Source organism: Passer montanus, unplaced genomic scaffold (assembly GCF_014805655.1).
Source record: "Passer montanus isolate IOZ18808 unplaced genomic scaffold, ASM1480565v1 scaffold10, whole genome shotgun sequence".
In the NCBI taxonomy this organism is placed as follows: Eukaryota; Metazoa; Chordata; class Aves; order Passeriformes; family Passeridae; genus Passer; species Passer montanus.
Genome location: NW_024356505.1, coordinates 23,097,355 through 23,121,119, shown reverse-complemented (window position 1 = coordinate 23,121,119; position 23,765 = coordinate 23,097,355). Strand labels below are relative to the sequence as shown.

Sequence of the window (23,765 nt, the reverse complement as noted above, 5' to 3'; positions counted from 1 at the left end):
ACACAGTAGGGTGTAAAGATTTGTGGAATATAGAATATTAGATTTATCCAATATAGAAACCTATATATAATGCAAAAATTCCACTATTAGGAGCTTGTCTGTAGATGTGTGTCTGTGATAATGTGCCTGTGATAGTTTACAGGGGTTGTCCAAATGGAAATTTGCATGTACATGTTACATGTGTGAATTTGCATTTAGGCACTGTGGGCATAGTTGCTCATATAAAACTGTGTCCTATTTTGAAACTTCTGTGAAAACATTCAAGATGTCCTTCTGAATAAAGACGTCATGTAATGTACCTGGCAAACCTCATAAAAACTTGCTATCTCCATGTGTCAGTTTCCTCAGATCAACAAACCTGTGACATCTCTGTGTAATGCTTGATGTTCCACGGGGAATTAGGGTTATTACATGGGGAAGTGAATACCTTGCAAGATACTTGAAATCATTGAGAGCTTTGGGTTAGCAAAGTGGTTATTCCTGCAGACCTCTTAGGAGGGTGACGGTGTGGATCCCTGGGTAGAAAAGTTGATTGTTTACTTGTAGGAATGCTGAGGGAATTAGTCATCTTGAGAGAAGTTTCTTGAAACTAGTTTTAATCACGGTCGTGCTTCATCCCCTTTTCATACAGTAAAACTCTGAATCTGTCTCCTCTGTGAAACTCAGCTGCTAAAAGTTCCTTACTGAGCTTACTACTGCCTTTGTTTTGTAGGAAATTTTGGCTCTTTGGGCATTATTATTTGCCCTTACAGAAGTTCCTGTCTAAACAGTTCAAATACCATCGGAATAAAACCTGTATTGTAAAAATAGACCTGTTGACAATGTTATTGGAAAATTAAAGTAAATGTATGTGTGCCATGAATAGTTATTTAATTTGCTGTGCGGTTTGGCATTTTGGATAGCAACATGGCATTTGGCTTTGAACTTCTGAGTACGTTTGGTATGGAGATGGGTAAATTAGCTTTTTGTTTCAGGCCAGAGATAGTCAAACTCCTTGTAGAGCAACATTTTACTATTGTCTAGTATTTTGTGGATTGGAGGACTTAGAAAATCCAATTACAAAATGCTCTTGTTTTTGTTTCTGGTTATTCTGCAGCAGTATAAGGGCAGATCAAAGGTTGTCTTGTGCTATTGGAAAAAGGCTGGTCTTGTCTTGGAGCCCAAAAAACTATGTACTTTCCTTATTTTGGTGTGACTTCTGGCAGGTGATTTCCAATACTGGCATATTAGCTTCTTCATTTCTAGAATTTTAGAAAACTGATTTGCTTCATTAGGAATATGAGGCAAAACTAATTTGAGTATTTGAAGTGTTCAGTTTACACTTTTTAATATCAGTTATAGACATAGTTACTAGAAATTGTAAGGTGATAGAAAACTATGTGTTATATTTTGCCTGAAAGCATACAGTGGAATTAGCATGTCTGGTTTTTAGTTCATTCCAGAAAAGTATTGAAAGGGGGGATGCAAGAGTATTCAAACTGCAAAAAAAAAATTGGTGTCAAGGGAAGCACATCACATTTGCATAGTGGCTTGCAAAATAGCTGGCCTGTTAATTACCATTATGCTGGCAGAAAGAACCTTTTAAATGCAGTTGCCTTTATTGGTTTTGTAGAACGATTCGAATGCCAACTTTTTTTTTTTTTGGTTGCTAAATATGTCTCAGTATGTTTCTAAGTTGATTCCCTTAGGAAAGGCAAACAGTTTAAGATGCTTTGTGAAAATTGCAGTCTGCGTTGGTCACTTGAAATAGAACATCTGGATGGTCACTAGTGATGTTTCCCTAGGCTTGGGTTTGGGGTCAGTCCTGTTTAACATCTTTATTGCTGATCTGGATGTGGAAATTGGGATCACCCTCAATAAATTTGCAGATGACACTAAGTTGGGTGGGAGTGGTGACCTGTTGGAGGGTAGGAAGGCTCTGCAGAGAGATATGGACAGACTTGCTCAATGGGCTGAAGAGAACTGCATGAGGTTCAAGAAGGTGAAGTGCCAGGTCCTGGCCTGAGGTGACAACAACCACCTGCAGTGCTACAGGCTGGGGAAGGAGGGGCTTGAGGCTGTTGGGCAGAAAGGAGCTTGGGGATGCTGGTTGGCAGGTGGCTAAACATGAGCCAACAGTGTGCCCAGGTGGCCATTGGCATCTTGGCCTGTATCAAGAATAGTGTTGATTGCCCTGTACTCGGCACTGGTGAAGCAGCACCTCAAGTACTGCATTTAGTTTTGGGCCTCTCACTCCAAAAAGGACGTTGAAATGCTGGAGTGTGTCCAGAGAAGAGCGGCAAGGCTCGTGAAAGGTCTAGAAACAAAATCCTGTGAGGAACATCTGGGGGAGCTGCGGGTGTTTAGTCTGGTGGAAGCTCAGCAGGGACCTCATTGCTCTCTACAGGCTCCTGAGAGGAGTTTGTAGTGAGTGGGGGTTGGTCTCTTCTGCAGTGGCTGCAGTGACAGGACCCAAAGGAATGGCTTATGAGACTTAGGAGGGGAGATTCAGATTAGATATTAGAAAATTTTTTTTGCTGTTCAGGTGGTCAGGCTGAAATAGGTTGCTCAGGAAGGTGGTGAAGTCACCATTCCTGGAGGTGTTAGAGACATCTGAATGTGGTTTAGGAGTTACAGTGGCAGTGCTGGGTGATGGTTGGACTGGATGATCTTGAAGGTCTCTTCCAACCATGATGATTCTATGATCATCTATGTCCTGTTTTTCCTTTATCTTAAGGAATTGCATTTAATAGACTCTTTTTTTTTTTATATTCCCAGAACTGTGCTAAAGAATAATGACTTGAGATCAAGACAAGAATTAACTACTCACCTCACCAATCAGTGGCCTTCCCCAGGAGCTCTGGATGTCAATGCTGTTGCCTTGGACACTCTACTCTATAGAAAGCACAATCAACAGTGGGATGAGTAAGTTTCTTATTTATTTTGATTCCCCCTTAGAGGAACAGGGAAACTGAAAATTATGTATTCCTCTCAGCATACTTTGGAACATATTCTATTGGAGTCACTTGTTACAATGTACAAAGATCACTGGTAAATAAAACCAGTTTCTCTTGCTTACCATAAAATTTTTCTTCCTATGGATTAGCTTTTAAAAAAGGGGCAGAAAAATAAATCATAGCTTTAGGAAAGAACTGGCTTTGGAAATAAATAAGAGTAGTGTTTAAGAGAAGAAAGATTAAACTGCATAGGGTTATTTTAGCAAAATTTTAAGGAGAGTTGAAGATACCTAGTTAGATCTTTAAATGTTTTGCTATCAAATATTACTTGCTTTGCAGGAAAAGTTTTCAAAGTCTGGACCAGCTTTCAGCAGAAGTTAGTCTTTCTCAATCCTCTCTGGATCCAGGTCACTCACAGGATGGGAAGCAAGATGGAATTAACTTGTTAAATGAAGGTACAGAGCCAGTCTAATGTCCTCCTTTAATTTTGCTCTTCACAGCTCTGAACTTGTCCTGTGAGACAAATTTTCAGTGTGAAGAAAATACACATTGAAAAACATATTTTCATTGTTACGCAAAGTGTTTCCGTTTCCCTAAGAACTCTGCTTCCAATAAGAAATGAAGGTACAGAGCCAGTCTAATGTCCTCCTTTAATTTTGCTCTTCACAGCTCTGAACTTGTCCCGTGAGACAAATTTTCAGTGTGAAGAAAATACACATTGAAAAACATATTTTTCATTGTTATGGAAAGTGTTTCAGTTTCCCTAAGAACTCTGCTTCCAATAATTTTGGATTTATGAAGATACACACGCCACTCCTCTGCATTTAAAGCTAAGCTTCAAATGTCTTGCATGTCTCTTCCTTTTTGATTACAGAACCAGTCAGCTTCACTACAAGGAAGATCTGATGACATCTTTCTGCTACAACAAACTTCTTATGTTTCCTTTTTTTGGTTTTAAAAGAATGTATTAAATGCACTGGATTTGCAACTACCACTGTCATTCTTACATCTTGCAATTAACATTTATCTGGAAATGCAGCCTGACAGTGTTTCCATTAAAATAGAGTGTGGAACATGATATGAACTGTTTATATAAATATAAATGTGATATATGCACACACCCCTTTCAAACCTGGATGTTTATCACAGCTTAGCTGCTCCATCTTGTGGGCAATTCTGGAAAAGCAGGAGAATGTTGGAGGACTTGTGAAATAGTAGTATTTTGGGTATGGAATATAAATTGTTATAAAATAATCCTTTTTGTATTTCATCAGTCTCATCAACATTTAAATAAGTTTGCCAATACAAAACCTTAGTGTTACATAACTGCTAAACTAACTTTTTTTTTTTTTTTACTATCAAGGATTTTTTTTTAATTGTAAGCAATGTTAAAATCTAATATAATTCAAGACTGATTTCAGCCCAGCCTGTAAGGCAGGGATCTCTGTACCACCTAGGTAGGGTAGATGTGGTGTAACTTGTCTTCCCAGTAGCATTTATAAAACATGCCTGTGCTGAAGCATACTATAGAATTCACAGTAGTGTAGATTAAACAGCTTTTTCTGTTATCTCATTTTTTTTTTTATGGTGAACTAATCTTGTGCTGCAAAAATCATTAACTTAATTCTTATTTTTCTTTACAGGAAAGGAAGACACTCCATCATTGCTTGGTCTTTGTGGCTCTCTTACATCAGTAGCAAGCTACAAGTCTCTCACAAGTCTGAAATCAAGTGAATACCTTGCAAGTCCCACAACAGAGATGACAAGTCCAGGCTTAACACCATCTTGAGATGCACTCAAGAAGGAAGAGCTTTATGTTGTATGCATTTGATTTATGTTCCATAAGATGACTTGCAGTGAAGACTGCTAGTTCTGAGTTAAAAAATAAGCTGCTTTATTTTTTATTGTCATGGATACCTTTATAATTCACAAATTGGATCAGTTTTTGTTTGCTTTTTCTTTCCCCCAGAGGACTTATCAGATACTCTATTTTAGTCTGGAATTATTTAAATCTCTTGTTCAGGTACAGAATGTATAATGTGATGTTTATGACTGGTTTTTAAAATTAAACAGTCAGAAATCAGACCCATACTTAAATGCCATCAGCTTTGTTTCTCCTTGCACTAGCCTGGACCGGCTCTAGCCACTGTACTCCGCAGTGCTTTAAATATTTATCAACTCCTGCAGAAGAGACAGGGAATCCTGAACACCAGTCTTTGTAGGCAAATAAATACCTAAAAATCCAGCTTTTCATCTGTGTATGTTGCTTAGGACCTCAGATAGCATATTTAACCTATCAACAGCTTCTCTCAAGTTGACTCCGTGTTAGGTTTTGCATTCCTGTTAATATCATGGCACTTAGGAGATGCCCCAGTCACACTGAAATACAAACACTTGAAATTGCATGTGAATAACAAATGTAACTTGATCATATAAATCAAGCATACATAGAGATTTGTGAATGGTGAGCAAACTCACTAAATGCTTTTAAGTGGCCTGGGTTACAGATAAACTAACATTATACAAAAAGTTTCTTGCTGAAAAGATGGGGGCTATGGATGATGGGGGTAAGCATTTTGCAAAGTTAGGATTCTGTGTTTATTGGCAAGATCCCAAGGAGAGTGGAAAAGGGGAAACAATGTAATGGCTGTATTTGTGTGTTAAAGGACTTTTCTCATCCCTATAGTAGTGCAATAGGCATTTTTCTTGCTTAGGTAATACAGCAGAAATTCTCTAAGTCAGTTTTCTCAAATTATTTGCCATTGATTTAAATTACTGACACGAAAAAAAATGGGAGACATTTTTTAAAATGTAACTGACTTTCCAGATTACCCTACAGTTTCAAAGTTTGCAAAATAATTTTTGAATTGCAAACTATATTCTTAATTCTTTTTAAGATACAATGGATCCTTTATCTATGAATTTTGGTAATCAAGGTAATGCTTATCAGTATGATTAGTAACTTTTTAAACAAAAGTGAAATGCATGTAAGTATGTTGTATTTATAAGTGCTAGGGAAAATGCTTTTTTGTGCCAAAGAAGTTTCATAAATTGTTTACATGAGTAGCTGCAATACAAGACAGATTTTTAATTATTGCTTACTCCTAGGTGTTTACAGTATGTCACTACACTCTGTACAGGTTTAGTTGATTTGCCTCTTGTGATGATACCTTGGCACTGCTGCTTTAAACTGGTCACCATAGGGTGGGCTTGAAAGAAAGAAGATTCATTCTTACTTTAACTGAAATATTTAGTCTTTTGAAGTAGGAGGCTATGCATTTCTGGAACTCAAGGCGCTGCTGGATTTAGCTAGAGGATAAGAATCCATCTCCTCAGCTCTCTAGTCCATGCTGCTGGAGTACACTACTTCCATGGCCGGGTGCACAACCAGTGATGCTATTTTAATGCAGAATTTTGAAGTAGTTTAACAGAACCACCAGGTCTTTCAAGCCCTTGTGTACCCACACAGGTAATTTCTCTGTAATAAATGCTGACCATTACCTCCTTTCATACACCTTCAGAATGTCCATTACTTCATGGAACTTTTTTTTGATCACATTAAGCACCTGTTTCTTGAGTAACATTATTAAATATAAATTTGTAAATTAGAGATACATTTTTACTACAAATAAAATGCAGGAATCCAGATTCCACAAGTTAACATTCTGCATCAATGTACAGTGATTTAATCAGTCTTGTTTGCTGTTAAATACTTTTCATGCCACATCAGTGTTTTGGAGGGGGCAGTAATCATGATCTTCAGTCATGTTCACTGATGGCTCTTTTCTTAGAGCTAAATGTGTTGTTTAGCTGAAGTCTTTTATGTAGTCTGACACGTGTTTCGGGTGTCATTTTGTGCATGGGCAATCAGTTATGTGCATCTTTCTCAGTTCTAAACATTAACCATTTTTTTGAAAAGACTTTTAAACCGCCAAAACTGTATGTTTTGTTGCCTTGACGTTCCATAAATGTTGCATGTAAATTAAAAATTTTGTATCATCACTAGTCACAAGTTGTCTCTGTTTTAATCACACGGGATAAAGTAAGACCATTCTGTATATTACAGCATTACTGAGTTTTTAGCAAATGCTTTTCTTGCACAAGGTTTTCTTGCTCTGTATTGTTCAGTGTCATCCAATATCAGCTGCTACTATGTTCTCTTAGGCCTTATTTTGTAAATTTTCATTCAAAAGTCACAGTGGAAGAACAGTGTTAAGCATCTGCTCTGGCAGCACCTCTTGCCTAATGTGGTCCATAATGTCTTTACAAGTAGAACATTTTCCAGTGTGTGAGGAATTTTCACCTTGGACTGAACTCTATTTCTTGGGTAAAGCACACCCAAATGTCAGTGTCTTAATGATCTGACTACTGAGTTACTTTTGTATCAGCACCCCCCTCATTAAAATACACAAAAAATAGAATTCAAGAGCTGCATTGAAAACGCATGAAAAGAGGGAGGTAGTGAGGGTAGTTAAAAATTATTTAAATCATAGAGAGGCAGCTCTGATTTAGTGATTGGAGTGCCTGTAGCCAAGGGCAGTGCTGCAGCTGTCCCTGCCAGCAGTGCAGCACGTGGGGGCAGAGGGTGGCTGTGCCCGTGGCAGCAGCCTGCACACCCTCTTGCCTTCAGAGGGGCGCAGGCCTGAGGCAAGCTGGCACACAATCACCTCTCCCTGTGCCAGCAACCTTGGCCTTACAAGACAGGTGGCCCCAAAGCGTGCACAGCCCAGCCCTGCCTTGGAGCAGTGTGACAGTGACAACGGGCAGCTCCCAGAACACGTGCAGGAGTGTTCCTGCAGAGCACCTGAACAGGTCTTTGGCTTCACTGTATAGGTGTGCTTTAATTTCTTCCAGTGTTACCTTAAACAAAAACCCCTGCTCCGCCATCAGTGTGTGCACCACACTCTCTCAGTGTCTAATGAACATGCTGCAGAGCACCTGAACAGGCCTTTGGCTTCACTGTATAGGTGTGCTTTAATTTCTTCCAGTGTTACCTTAAACAAAAACCCCTGCTCCACCATCAGCACTCTATCAAGTGCACCACACTCTGTGTCTAATGAACATAAGTATTTTTCCAGTTTTACAGAATTTTTCATTTCAAATAAACCTGAGAAGCTTTTATAAAATGCAGTCACGCAAAAATACAGAGCTGCAACTAACAAACATGTACAGAATGAAACACATAACACGCAGCAAGAATAAATAAGTATTTATTGAATTTGCTCTGTCTCAACCTCCTTACTGAGAAATAAATATATCTTACAATTAGAAACCCAAAACATTTTAAAACATAATTTTAAAACCCAACTAAAATGTTTAATCATGACTGAAAATCTAACACAGGGGAAGTCATTATTCTTCATTGCTATGTCCAGCCTCAATTTTTCTTCTCTTCCTCCTTGCTTTTTTCTTCTGTTCTTCCTTCCTTTCTTTTTTTCTCTCCAGCTGCAAGAGAAGTCATAAAATCTTCAATGATAATTTCACGGTGATGTGCATTTTCTTATTCTTAATAAAAAGAGTGAATTAATCCTTTGTGAAAGTTAAAAATAAAGCTTTATTTAGTTACCAAATGTAATGGTAGAAATTCACTGGGAATTCTAAAAAACATCTTCACAGATTTAAATTTGGCACAACTTCCATCATATACTTTGCCTTCATACAACCAGATGAAGAACAACTATGGATGATTCTTTTTTTCATTTAAATGAGAAAAGAAAGCCTTTCCATATTCGTACGTGCTGATCATTATGGCACAAGCAGGAGCAACTTTAAACAGCCGTGGAGCAATACCTGTCCAAAAGAGAAAGGGAAGTATTCACTATTGTTTGTTTTCAGTAACCAAGTGCTGCAGTACAATGTGTTGATCACAGTACATCAATACCATAGTATATCAGTTTAGAGCTGGGATTCTACCTGTTCACATGCCTCAAAATACTGAATTTACTGGCTGCAGGTATTACCAGTGTAATGACCTTATGCCCTCACCTCTGCTGTCCTGTGTGGGCTGCCTGCCTCAAACCCATTGTGTCTCTGCTCTACCAAAATGAAGAATCCTGGTCACAGGAATAAATGATGGAATTTAAGTGTTAAATGTCTCCCATTATAGTCAACTGTGATCTTGCCAGTAGAGGTTGGAAAGTGCTTCAGTTTAGAGAAAGGGAAATAAGGCTCAATCCCCTTGTCCACACACAGTCAGCCCTCTACTTCCACTTGAAACGCAAAGACATCTGTAGAGAGCCAACACAGGTGACACACGACTCACAGAGAACTCGTGTGACTTTGGAACAGCAGCAAGGAGCCAGGCAGGCTAACCCCAGTCATCTCAGCTACGTGTGGCCAACTGAACTGAAGTGGTGGCTGATCAAGAGCATCTCTAAGCCTCCTGGAGTTTTCACCTGACTTTCTCTTTGCTGGGATACATTGTTCCTGAGCCTGGAGGAAGTGATTCTTGAATATTAACCAGCTTTCTTGGGCCTCTCTTCCCTCCAGGGCTTAATCCCACGGTACTCTACCAAGAAGATCCCAGGAGAGGCCAATGTGTGCATGTTTGTTGCTTTATATATGCAAACTATTGCATAACTGACAGTGCTCACAGAAGTGGAAATATATAATTTATGCATATTAACATCTATGATTAAGAATTCTCTAGTCTGATTTTTTTTAGTGACAGGAAAAAATTTACCTGCAAATAATCCAGCAATCCCATTTCTAGCGGCAATTTTCCTCATAACTGCCCAGGTTGATTTACTGTCCCTCTGTGGAACTCAATACAGTACAAGACAACAGTGAATTAGGCAATCCATGCAATGCCACAGAATGATATTTTTAGAAATTAAGATGTAATTGTTAGGTTTAATGCCTTTTTTTGTTAATTTTATCCATCTTATTTATACAGTATGTTAAATTAATGCAGAATGCAAATACACAAGTTGAAATAGCAAATAATGGAAAAGACCTGTAGTAAAACCTAGAGTAAGATATATGAACAGCTACTATAGTCTTTACTTGATTGCCGATACAGGTGAAAAAAGCCAAAGCAGTTTCATAGAATACATTAATCAGGAATGTCCCACAGCCTTTGGAAGCCAAAAATATTTTTGCAATCACAGAGAGACAAAATGTAGATGCATAGTCAGTTTCCAACTCCAACAGTAACTGGATTTGGAAAGAATTAAACTGGCACAAATTAAAGATTACCATAATGGAATTTTAAAAATAAAAATTAGTATTATTAATATTAACCTAATCAATATATGGCAGACATATATTAAAAAGTGGTGTTAGGAAGGAATTCTTACATTCATCAGTACAGGCAAAAGATTAAAAACAGTAACTATTTATGTTTAAAACTTTTTAAATTCTTGTTCTGCAACCAAATGATAATAAATTTTTTCAAGAATTACTCTAAGGAAAAAAAAATTACCTGAGAGAATGAAACATCATGCCAAAAAGTGAGCACTTATTTTCTAAGCAAAACCTATTTGGATACAGTCTTTTTAATGGTCTGTAATCTTAAAGCCACGATACAACATTTATTTAGGTTAATCTAAGTCCTTCACTGATCCACATCCCAAGCAATGGAAAACAAAGGTATTATATATGACTTCATTTGAATAAAACAGAGCAGTGCTCTACTGACAAGAGCAAAACAGAAACTTCCTCTTTCATCCTTTAAAGGTGTTGGGACATTCATTAATATGCCCTCAAAAATATTTTTTTTGGAATCACATAAAAAGAAGGTAAAAAATACACAACCCGAGCATAATACTTTCTTTTTCTAGTCTAATACTTATCACAAGAATATTGCCAGGTAGGAGCAAGTGGTAGTGAATGTTATTTTGAAGACTTTTTCAATAGATCACTGTTCACCTGAATGTTTGCTATGAAGTTACTTTTTTGCCTATTGAAATATAACTTACTTGAATCATAGAATAGTTTGGGTTCAAAAGAACCAAAGAACCTTTATTGGTCATCTAGACCAACACCCCTGCAAGAAGCAGGGACATCTCAAATTTGCAGTTGGTCTGCCTAAATGTAATAGGTTTGGATTCCCTTGTTTCAATTCTATACCATCTTATTAACCTATAATGCACTGAACTCACACCTTTTCCCTCTTCCATGCCATTAATGAAATATGGTATTCTCCTAGGAGATAATGTGTATCTCCTAGGAGGTAAAATATACTACAATTTGGGAAAGAAAAAATTCCTGAGTGATAAAATGTTTACATATACTTTAGAAATGGCAAATATTTAAAATTCCTACCACAAACCATACCCAAATACTAGGTTTTATTTTTTGAAACACTATAGGGTTTTTTTATTCTTACCAGCAACTTACTTTTTAAGGTCTCATTCTCCCAAAGTTGAGTCTGTCTATGTGTTTTCACTACATCAAATGGCTGAGTTACAACAGCTGCAATCTATCAGGAAAGAGGCTGTAATGTTAGTGCACAAAAAATTAAAATTTAACCCTATTTAAAAAAAAAATTAATTGAAATGCACACACAATTTAAAACTAGATTTGATATTCTAAGCACATGATATTTTTAAGTCTTGTATGTCAGAATATTGTAGTTTATTCAGATTTATTTAGTCAGGTTGAATGCCACACCACATGTGTTTAAAATACAAGTACCCCAAAATATACAACACTTCTGAGAGAATAATCCAAAATCATACATTTTTAAATTGTTTATTAGTGCTAATAATAAAGAATAGTACTAGAAATTAAATTATATACTTACAGAGCCAGATGCTGCTCCTGAAGTAAAAGAAACAAAAAATGTAGGTTCATTTGCACCAACTTCCTTGCACATCATCTTCTTGAAACGTTCATAATTATACCAATACATTGCTATGATTACAAAAAATTAAACTTGCATTACAACAAATTTGTATATCAAGTACAAAAATTCTTGTATCAAGTCCAGATGTAAAAATAATATTGTGGCAAAAGAAGCGAACAGAAACATGAGCTGAAAGCATAGTAAGTGTCCTGTGTGATAAACCATGGACAGATTGCTGTGTTCCCTTGTTCTCCATATCCCAAATTTCATCATATGATACAAATTAGCCTAGTCATTTTGTCTTTCCCTTAGGTAACCCCTACCTTGACACAATCTAACCCAAGCACTATAAAACTCACATTCAATTTAAAATAAATCAAAAAATCTAATTACTTGCTATGTTTTCAGGCATATTTCATAGGTCTCAGTAATTCTATAAAAACACATTTCATACAAAATGAGATGTTGCTCAGGACTGCCTCATACTTTTTTGAGGCACAGTATAAAATTTAATTCTGAGAGAACCAAAAAATCTAATTTTGTTCCCTGGAATTACTAATAGGGAAATGCCTCTCTTGAGACTGTCAAAGGAAAATCCAGCAAACAACTTTTAGGAATAACATCTGTTTCTGTGACCATCTGCTGAACTAGACTGCACTTTTTCTGCTTTCTAACTACTTGCCTGCTCACTATTGGTTGAGTAGTTCTCAACATGCAGCTACTGCCTTATAGGTTAACTTGTGCCTCTACCATCATGCCCACAAAGAACTGGGCTCAGATGAGTGAGTGGCCACTGGCTGTCCAGGGAATGCCAGAGCAGTGTGGAAACTGACTAAAAATCAACAAGCCTGGCTTGGAGCAGTGGAGGAACAGCAGGTGTGGACACAAGAATCTGAAAAGGGCTGAGAAGAATGCACATCACCTTGGTGCCCTGTTCCTTGTGCACTCCTCTGATCTTCCCACTCTGTTAAAAGCAGCAGGGGGAAGGAAGCTAACTAGCTCCAGCCACAGCAGTACTGACAAAAATCAGTGTAAGAATAAGAGCTTCTACTTGAAGTCAGACAGCAGGAATCAGATGAAGAATCTGAGAGTTCCCTTACAAACCTTGGAGAACAGCCTAAGAGAAAATTGCATTTGGCAAGAAGAAAAATAAATAAATTCAAAATAAAAATTGAAGAGGAAACACCTCAGACAAAATATTCAGATGAATTCTGGCAGTTGTCTTTAGCCTTAGTGAAACCATGTTTTCATAGGTTCAGAAGCCTTCCCTATCACTAAATAGGGAAGGCTAAAATAAGTCCCATCAAGGGACTGGATCTTTAGGTGGGAAATATATTCCAGTCACAATTTTCAAACACTTTCCAGTAGCTAAGTGAAAGAGAACAGAGCACTATAAATTCTGAAAAGACAGCCGAAATAATTTCATTCAGTTTACTCACTTAACTACCAACTGCAATTTTAAAGTAAATATCCTCATCACACCCCAGATATGTCTCAGTTTGGTTCACAGCCAATTTAAAATTTACCCTGGGTACACATATTCTGTAACAGCCCAAACCAATGACTGGCCCACAAGATTGATTGGAAACACAAATTAAATTAGATATCAGATCATCTTAAGAGTGAAGTAAGAGAACACAGATAGCAGGTCAAATACATCAAGGGTTCTCTGACTCCAAAACCAGGTTTGAATAAGAATCTTTCCAAAAACAGGTTTGAAGAATTTTTCTGGGCCAACATAAAGGGTTTAAAGATTTCTGGTACTACACCAATAACAGAAACTGCTTCAATGACAACTGATGTCTGATGATCCAAAAGTATTCTGACAAAAATAGGCCTTAAAGGGACAGGGGCTTTCTGGTGCTTCAGCAGTCTCCCCTATAACATCTGTCCCAGTTACCTTAAGGAATAGCCCTAATTCAGATGAATTCTGGCAGTTGTCTTTAGCCTTAGTGAAACCATGTTTTCATAGGTTCAGAAGCCTTCCCTATCACTAAATAGGGAAGGCTAAAATAAGTCCCATCAAGGGACTGGATCTTTAGGTGGGAAATATATTCCAGTCACAATTTTCAAACACTTTCCAGTAGCTAACTGAAAGAGAACAGAGCACTATAAATTCTGAAGACAGCTGAAATAACTTCATTCAGTTTACTCACTTAACTACCAACTGCAATTTTAAAGTAAATATCCTCATCACACCCCAGATGTCTCACTTTGGTTCACAGCCAATTTAAAATTTACTCTGGGTACACATATTCTGTAACAGCCCAAACCAATGACTGGCCCACAAGATTGATTGGAAACACAAATTAAATTAGATATGAGATCACCTTAAGAGTGAAGTAAGACAACACAGATAGCAGGTCAAATACATCAAGGGTTCTCTGACTCCAAAACCAGGTTTGAATAAGAATCTTTCCAAAAACAGGTTTGAAGAATTTTTCTGGGCCAACATAAAGGGTTTAAAGATTTCTGGTACTACACCAATAACAGAAACTGCTTCAATGACAACTGATGTCTGATGATCCAAAAGTATTCTGACAAAAATAGGCCTTAAAGGGACAGGGGCTTTCTGGTGCTTCAGCAGTCTCCCCTATAACATCTGTCCCAGTTACCTTAAGGAATAGCCCTAGGACTAGTTATACTTTGAATCAGACTTTTCTTCTTCTAGGCTTTCAGCTTTCAAGTCTTGCTAAGGAGTTTTTTGGAGCAGTTATACAAATGAATTCATCTTGATTTAAAAAGAAATAAAATCTTGAAGACACTACTGTGTCACTCGCTGTACATTCTAGGCTTTCAGCTTTCAAGTCTTGCTAAAGAGTTTTTTGGAGCAGTTATACAAATGAATTAATCTTGATTTAAAAAAAAAAAAATCTTGAAGACACTACTGTGTCACTCTCTGTACGCGTTTCCAAAATTATGTAACAGAACACTTAGATACAGCAGGTTTATCAAAAAATAGCCATTATTTCTATCACAGAGAAAATTTCCAGCTGAAACTCTTCAAAAGCAGTCATTGTGTAAGCTGAAGATGAGAAGAAAGAGTCTAAGTACAGAGAAAGGGAATGTAACAACGAATCCTGTCTGGTATCCACAACAAAATTGAGGGGCGGGGAAAAATCACATCTTCAGAGAATTTGTAAATAAAAACGCTCAAAAGAGAAAAAGTAAATTTCTAAAGCCAACTATTAAAACTACCTAAAACCACAGAAAAATAATATAAAAACATAAACAAAAACCTACATGGGAAATAAACCTTACCTGAGAAAGGTACATCTCTCAGAATAGTAGAAGTCCAGCCCTGCCACAGGGAGAGCCACCCATCTGCAGCCACTTTGGAGCTGACACGCAGGTACAGCTGCTTGTAGGATGACCTGCGATACTGCATTTGAGTTCTGATCAGCTCCAGGGGACTCACCACAGTGGCAGAACCAACTGCAAAGGAAACATGGCTTTTTTAGAAAAATCAATATTTAATAGTACAATTTCATGAACATTCAAGTCATGTCTCACCTTACTTTATATATTTGATTCTTTTCAACTCTCCCATTTTCCTTGAACTAATTCCCAAAATAAGTTTCCTTTCCAACTATGGAAAACATGCCTATTCACAGTACCTACGTTTCCAGTTTAGTGGGTTTTTTCAATGCTATCATGTTGTAAACAATGTAACATGTTGAGAATCCTCACTTTTCAGATTTAACACATAAATAGGCTAAAGATTTCAAGTACTTATACTCAATTATTTTCATTAGTTCCCATTTTAAACTGTAACTTGAAGAAGCAATCTTGATGCTTAAGGCTTCTTTTTGTGTTAAGGACAGAATTGTGGTTACAGATTTAAGCTTTTATTGATTCCTAAGCATCTTTGCCGCTCTTATCTTAAACTATCAAGAACGATTAGCAGGCAATCTGTATCTGATAAAGTAACTCTTGCATCTTGCACAATGGTCAGTGAGTCGTCATTCAGTAACAAGCTACCATCACACATCTAACAGACTTTGAAAATTTTACTAGATCCAAGAATTTTTCTTCTGTTGCTGGAATAAGGTTTTACACATGAACGGCCTAATAAGAGCAATGTGCTACACCACCACAAATACCAATTCCTTTTCCACTAGTCTGCCAGTGCCCTCATGGTTGTCACAGGTTCAACATGGAACTGCATCAAGAGACCATTCTAAGAAAGCCCTAAAATATACTATCTGAGTTAATTCTACAAAAACAGATGAAGAAAACGGTAAACAAAAGTAAGAAAATATATAATTTCCATCCACATCATACATTAGTAAAACCAGTACAAGTCCAATTTTCATCTTTGTTATAATTACCTATGTACCTTCCATGATAGCAAATGATGATGTTTATTATTAGACTGATGGCAGAACAGACTTAAATTAAACTGCCCTTGGTAGAAATCTAGAAATATAAAATTTTGAACAAATTACAAATGTAGCAAAAGTGTTTCTGCAAAACCAAATCTCATTATTCCAGGTTAGAGGGTTCTGTTCCCCAAGAAATACTGGATAATGACAGTATTCCTTCCTATCCCTCATTTAAACCCACAGCATATTTACTTTAAATAAAAGTCAACAAAACAAACCCAATAAAACAGCATAGAGGTATTATGTTCCGATTTCTCTTTAAACAGAGGACAACTTACATCTGCTTAAGGAACCTGCAATAACTGGAATGTGCTCATCATGCTTTCCTGGTCTATTTTTCAAAGCTTCACACAGCTGATCATAGCAGGTATAATAGATTGCTGTGGTAGGAACTGCCATTATTCTAAAATATAAGAGAAGAAATTTAAATTAATACCAGGAAAGCAGGAGAATAAAGTCAACTGTCTTGTATTGATTTTTTACTTAACTTTTTTTAAAAAAAGTTAAATCTTCAGCTGTGCGTAATGGGTTAATAAAAAAACCAACATTAATCCCATAGCTTTGATTCACTGCTTCTAGTTCAGAGTTTCAAACCTACACATCTCCCAGGTATTCATTTCATTAGGGAAAACCGTAAGTAAAATGATGGTAGATTATCTCAGTCAAAATCTATTCCACACCAGCTCCAGAACTATTTTGGTAAAGAATGGGAAATTAAAGATCAGAAAATGAAGAACCCAAACAAAAATGACAGTATTCCTTCCTATCCCTCATTTAAACCCACAGCATATTTACTTTAAATAAAAGTCAACAAAACAAACCCAATAAAACAGCATAGAGGTATTATGTTCCGATTTCTCTTTAAACAGAGGACAACTTACATCTGCTTAAGGAACCTGCAATAACTGGAATGTGCTCATCATGCTTTCCTGGTCTATTTTTCAAAGCTTCACACAGCTGATCATAGCAGGTATAATAGATTGCTGTGGTAGGAATTGCCATTATTCTAAAATATAAGAGAAGAAATTTAAATTAATACCAGGAAAGCAGGAGAATAAAGTCAACTGTCTTGTATTGATTTTTTACTTAACTTTTTTTAAAAAAAGTTAAATCTTCAGCTGTGCGTAATGGGTTAATAAAAAAACCAACATTAATCCCATAGCTTTGATTCACTGCTTCTAGTTCAGAGTTTCAAACCTACACATCTCCCAGGTATTCATTTCATTAGGGAAAACCGTAAGTAAAATGATGGTAGATTATCTCAGTCAAAATATATTCCAGCTCCAGAACTATTTTGGTAAAGAATGGGAAATTAAAGATCAGAAAATGAAGAACCCAAACAAAATATTACACAAGTACTACTAACCTTAACTTTTATTTATGTAACAATTGGATATTATGCTCTTGATCAACAGCCATGATACTCACTACTTGAGAGACAATGTAGTATGCACAAATACAAGCTTCTTCCATACCAGCATGGTACAGACTGTAGTAGCAACAGGTAGATTCAATAATCATTCAGTGTAGGGGAAAAGCACCACATCTTACTGTAATCTGGCAATTACACTTCTGTCTTATGTCTGTGCCAATACAGCATGTACCACCATTACCAAAAACCACCGAGGACTGTCATGCTTGGAAAACCAACATGGCTTAGTTTGTATCTTCTCTTCTACTTGTGTGACTTTCTCCAGGAAAGAAGTTACTTCTCTGCTGGCTGGAGAACAAAACACGTGCTTTGTAAAAAAACTGTATTGACTGGAACAGTTCAGTCAGGTCTTAAGGTTTATATTTTGAAATTGCCACATACTGGAGGGTAAACAAGGCTGAACTCCACCATGCTTTGCTTTTTTGTGCCTATACACTATGCACTGTCTGCAAATGAAAAGTGCTTCCCACTGGGCACTTCCCACTTTGTGCCTTGTAAGATACAAGTTTAATACACATCTTAGATTTAAAAACTTTCTTGGTTTATGAAGGAGAACATAATTATAAAGGTCTTAATTTCTATCTATACTAGGTTAATATGAATAAAAAGATAAAACAGTTTGGAGCTGTTAAGCCTAAAGAGAAGACCAGGAGGAGATCTGATTGCAGTGTTTAAATATGTAAATTGCTCTTGTAGAGAGAAAATGAATTATCTGTTTATCCAGATAGAATAAAACCCCAAAGTTCTTTGAAATAAAGAAGATGATTACAAAAATTAAGTGAGGGTAATGAAGTGCAACACCAGAGTGTCTGGAAACAGCTGTGCTGCTGATAGCAAGTCATTAAGTAACAAGATACAACAAGAATGTGTTGAAGACTGACCCTCTCAAGGGACCAGGTCCCATCCTGTGATTCAATGATGCTATCAAAGAAATGGTTATAGTAGGGGGGAAAAAAAGCAGCAGAATGAGAAGTCTATTGATCCTGCTTAACTACAGAGAATGTATCAGAAAATTCTAAAATCTGACAAAAATTATACTGTCCATAGACATTTCTGATCAAACTGATTAGTCTGTAACTTCAGAATTGATCAATATTTTTAAAATAACTTAGAAATAAGTAATTTCTCAAAAATAATTAAGTAATTTTTTTAACAATAACTTACAGCATGTCACCAAAAAACCCAACTTACAGTGTTGGGGGAAGCCCACTCCACAGCGACTTAATTCCCTCTATTCGAATAATTTTCACAAATGCATCCTAAAAATATAACCAGGCAAAGAGGAATAATTAGCTACAAACTTTTGTAGTTAGTAATACATTTTAGCTGGCAGAACACAAAACTAATGTCTTTAAAAGTATGTTTCTAAAATGGCTTATCATTGTAAGATTCCAATTTTATAACTGCTTACAGAAGCTATCACACTTAACCATGCAAACAGTTCCACTGAGCTGAACAGACTAATTTATGTGACTGAAATTAAGAATTTCCTTCCATGTTTAAAAAGCCAAAGTACTAAGTGTTTATCAGTGACTGTCAGTCCCGTGAATAACTATTTTCAGTATTAATATGGTATTGCAGCAATTTGTGGAAACTTCCCCCAAAAAATCCACTAAAATATGTTTTCAATATGTAGCAGAGTTTCTAGGCATGAAATAGCAACTAATTCTCAAAGATTCTTCAATACTTCCTCTGACAATGTGACCCCATACATGCAATGTGTATACACTATACCATATACAAGCTTTCAATTATTATTACATCTGTCCTGTATATTGCCAGGAGACTGACAGCAGAAGAACACAAAACCTTGAAGATTATTCAGCTAAAATCACAAACAAAACCACAAACTTTGTAGTATCAGGGTACTAAATTTCTTAAAACATCTGGGGAAAGAGGTTGGGATTCAATGGATTAGAATATGCCTAAAACCAGACATTATTACAGAGCCCCAAAAGACAAGAGTCTGGCAGACCACAGAAAGGACTTAGAGGAAGAAAAAAGCAAACAGCTTTAGAGGAGACAGCCTTGATGGACTAATCCTGTGAGGCAAAAAGCTGAATGGAAAAAACAAAGAAATGGTTTATTACAATAAACCTGATTAGCTTTGAAAGGAAGCCAAGAATCCCTAAAGGTCCTAACATGATTTAACAAAAAAGACACTTTTGACTAGCTGGTTACTATCTTTATAGCTTCAGTAAGTTTACAAAACAGGAAGGTATAGATAAAAAATAAGACTAATTAAAAAAAACCATTAAGGCTATATGATAGTCACTCTTCTTTAAGAATCAACTTGTTACGGCAAAACTAGGCATAAATTCATGTCTAATAGAAAACTAACTGAAACTAACTTTCTAAAATGACATTGTAAAGGTAATTGAAAAAAATCATACTTGTAAAATTATTAATTTAAAAACCCTTTTAAACTGCTGAAGACACCTTTTGCATTAACATCCCATTCTCAAGATTTTAATTCTGAAAAATCCTTGATCATAGGTTTAATTTCATGGCAGAGTCAAAAGAAAATCTGACTAATGAACCAGCATGACAGTATCTGCCAGCAAGACTGGCTCAACTGCTTAGGAAAATGCTAGTCCTACAGGTCTAGATACTTGACAGGATAGAGACTTCTCTGGATAGAGAACTTGACACATGAATTTAACTTTAAACACTATCTGCACCATTAGTTCAGCTCAGAAGCACATTGGGAGATGTGTTGGGCACAAGGGATGTAAGCAGGAAAGAGAAAATTATTACCTGCAATCAGCAACTACTGCCAAAATAGCTGAAGTGGGGAAAATAAAATCATAAAAGTCAGTAACCTGTGAGGAGGGCTGTGCAGCTGCCTCCTTGTTCATCTTAAGGAAGGAATATGTATTTTTTTGCAGACAGTAGAAGGTATCATCAATCAGCAGTGTAACTACATGAAGACCCTCTCAAATGATAACAGATTCCCGTAGAACCTGAAAAAACCTGAAAACTTTAGAGTATGCTACTTAAAAATGCACAGTTTTATATACATGTAAAATGTTCTTACCAACGTCCCTTTGAAATGCCCAGGTTTTTTATACCAGGCTTTGCTGTCCCCATTTTCACAAACATATACATGATCCATATGGCCACTGGAGTATATAAAACACTTTCCTAATAAAATGGTATATAAGAATATAGTTAATGCTTGTAAGATTGTTTTTACCCAGAAGCAATTTCAAATTGGATATAACGGCAACACAGATTTATTTCTGGTTAGACACAGAGGGGCAAAATAATTTTGCTAAGTCAGTAATGAAAAATTAGGCCAAATGAGAGAGGGTACAAATGTAACACTCAGACTGCCCAACTGAATGGAACTGCCTTCACAAGGCTCCAAGAGACATCTTTAGGTTATATTACCATCTGCTGAAAGGTAAAACTAACACAAGACCTGAACGCCGCTATTGCATGTAACTGTGAACATCTTTCAGACTTTTAAATCTCTTATTAAGTAACCTCAGCATCCACTTCAAGTGGAGATACTGTATCTTATCTGCATTATTATTATATCTTATCTTTGTCTGCATTTACACTAGATCATCTCCTCCATTTGTTTTTCCTTTCTCCTACATTATGTACTTTCAACCTGTTTGATAAAATATTATTGCCATTACAAAAACATACTTCAAGCTTCATATTTGCAAATTCTGAAGGCTTTAGAACTTACTCAAAAACAGGATAGAAGGCACAAGTATTTTTCCTAATTTGATTTGCAAGTGTGACTGCAAATACTCACCTCCACATTCAACATGAAAAACCAGCCATCTTCTTTCCTTTTAAATCTCATATACTAAGTACAAGTAAATAGTAGGAACCATTAGCACATCTTTGAGAGCACAATATCTTCATCTACTTAGAGCCCAAGTGGCAAGTGACTTGTTAAGACTTCTCCATTTCAAAAATCTCTGGATTCTGGAGGAGATGAACTTTGATACAACATCCTCACCACATAAGCCCTCTGATGAATTATTTATTCATTTAGTAACAGCTTTTTATTGTTTGATTCAACTCAGTTGTACATTCTGCCATAATGAAAATACTAAGACAGGAAAAAAAAAGCCTGTTTAAAATTATATGGATGTAAGGGATTTTTTTCTACTGTGTTTGTTTAGTACATACTGGTGTGCTACTTTTTCCCCCCCACAGTTATATTGGAGAAACAAACTCAAACATTCTACACCTCAGCACAGCATTACGACAACTATCAGCCAAACACAAGAGCAAAAAGCAAACTGTGTCCCCCATTACACTACATACACATTTGCTTGTTTACCATCATGGAATGGATTCCCTTGGGCTTGCAGTCGAGTTTTGATAACATCAAGAGGAGTTACTAAAATGAAACAGAAGTCATTTAGAAACACCCTGATCCCCTGAAAAAGTAGAAATTTACAGATGCCTTATCATGAACTTCTAGAACTTTTTTTTCCAAAGGGGGGGGAACCCCCACCTAACAGATTTCACAATGTTATCAAGCAGAGAGAAAAGGGATGTTAGCAAACAGAGACAATGCTATCAGAGACAAAGGAGAACTACACACCCTGTATGGTTTGCAAGATATTATATCTATATTTTCTAATTTACTAACAGTTGCATAGCCATGAAATGTTAGAAATACACAAAGCTCATTCAAAAGCTACTGTATCATTGTCTGAAATTGCTTTTATAAGTAGCATACCACAAGGCATGCAAAATCAAATTTTGGCTTCTGGCATACAAAATAGCACAGCATTCTTCATATGTTTGTTCTTTTTCAATTAACTGACCATAATACAACTTTCAAAAAAAAAAAAAAGTTAAAGTCATTATGCACTTTTCTTTTTTGCTGTATGTAGCCAATATGTAAAACATTGGGGTTCTTGAAAAGAAAGTGAAGGTTTAGTGAATGTTCCACTGCAGCCCTTACAACTACCACAGGCTGAGACATGCTGAATGCTGCAGTGGCTGGGCAGCTGGACCATCTTCCTCTGAATATATTGGCTCAACTCCACACATTAATGGAAACATACATAAGGAGACATCATGCTGAGTCAAACTGAAGAGTAATCACTTTGTGAGATTCTCTCTGTGGCCAGCTTCATAGTTTGCCTTACCAAATAATGATGTAAGTATTGCTCCACAACAAGAGGCTATTGCTTGTTGAACAATGGTTAGTTTTTGTACATTGATATTGCTCATTTCAGCCATGGCTTTATGCCCAGAGAAGAAAAACCTGTTAAGGAACAGAAAAACATATTGTAAGACTACACTCAAAATTTGCAGAAAAAAAAGTAAAGGAATAAATATCTTCAATTTTCATTACTAAGTTATGTAGAACCAGCAATGTTATTTTTCTACTTATATAGAAGCATCTCAGTAATTTTTGAGATTATTTGAGCCAAGTAAGTTTTTTAAAGACAATAAATCTCCAAAATCCTTCTTAAACGAATCACAAAATTTACATGTTCTTGCACACCACATGAAATGTTTGACACATATTGCCTTTAACTGCAACAAAGCGTTTACAAACAAGCTAATAATCCTTACAAAGATAAACTCCCAGCCTGTGGCCCATAAATTGAAGCTGCAGAATAATTGACCCAGCCCTTCTCTGACTGCCATCTCTCCTGAGAGAACCCAGAAAGGTCTCCTGGCTGAGCCAAGAGCCACAGCCTGCTCGCAATATCTGCATGCACAATATCTGCAACTAGCCAGGACAGAAGATAATAAAAATACTTCAGAAAATAAAATCCCCAAATAAAGGTGTGTCTTTCTAAATGCACTACTGTGCTTAAGTGCAGCACGAATTTTGTTAGAAACATTGATCTAAGCTTTTCACTGACTTCACAAGAAAGTTTTGTTATTTCCACTAAGCTTCAAGTTAGATAAAAAAGATTAAGTTGCACAAACCAACTCCGGCCTCTTAGGTACTAACAGCTACAACGGCGGGTGGGAATGTTGTTTATTTTTCACGTATCTTTAACTAAGAAGGGGACAGCTGCCAGAATTGCGTACATACCCATTTATCGGCCGCCCGCCGGGGGCAAAGGTCTCTGCGACTCAAGTACAGGGTTGTGGTGAGGAGAGAGGAACGCTGCCACTGCTTCCCCTCCTCCAGAGCCAAGGCAGCCGCGCTCCGGCCCCACAGCTCCTTCCCCTCCCCGCCTGCCTTCCGCCCGCCCCTCGGCGGGAGGGGCCGGCCCGCGCGGGCA

At 36.8% G+C, this 23,765-nt stretch overlaps 2 protein-coding genes across 2 annotated transcripts in view; one reads left to right on the top strand and one right to left on the bottom strand.

Moving 5' to 3' along the window:
• The window catches only part of RUNDC3B (RUN domain containing 3B), a 52,482-nt gene extending 44,645 nt beyond the window's left edge, over positions 1-7,837 (top strand). The window contains exons 9-11 of the mRNA XM_039711329.1: positions 2,758-2,904; positions 3,276-3,391; positions 4,580-7,837. Of these exons, the coding sequence (XP_039567263.1) occupies positions 2,758-2,904; positions 3,276-3,391; positions 4,580-4,725 (409 nt within the window). The 3' untranslated portion in view covers positions 4,726-7,837. The remainder of the gene's footprint in view (positions 1-2,757; positions 2,905-3,275; positions 3,392-4,579) is intronic.
• Positions 7,838-8,016: 179 nt separating this feature from the next.
• Positions 8,017-23,699, bottom strand: SLC25A40 (solute carrier family 25 member 40). Its single transcript, XM_039710341.1, has 12 exons — positions 23,573-23,699; positions 22,668-22,786; positions 21,848-21,907; positions 20,579-20,685; positions 18,733-18,800; positions 16,388-16,512; positions 14,986-15,159; positions 11,683-11,792; positions 11,277-11,358; positions 9,619-9,699; positions 8,503-8,726; positions 8,017-8,381 (listed from the first exon to the last, which is right to left on the bottom strand). Exons 2-11 carry the CDS (start codon positions 22,759-22,761, stop codon positions 8,614-8,616), a joined length of 1,014 nt encoding a protein of 337 aa, XP_039566275.1. The 5' UTR covers positions 22,762-22,786; positions 23,573-23,699; the 3' UTR covers positions 8,017-8,381; positions 8,503-8,613.
• Between the last annotated feature and the right edge of the window lie 66 nt (positions 23,700-23,765).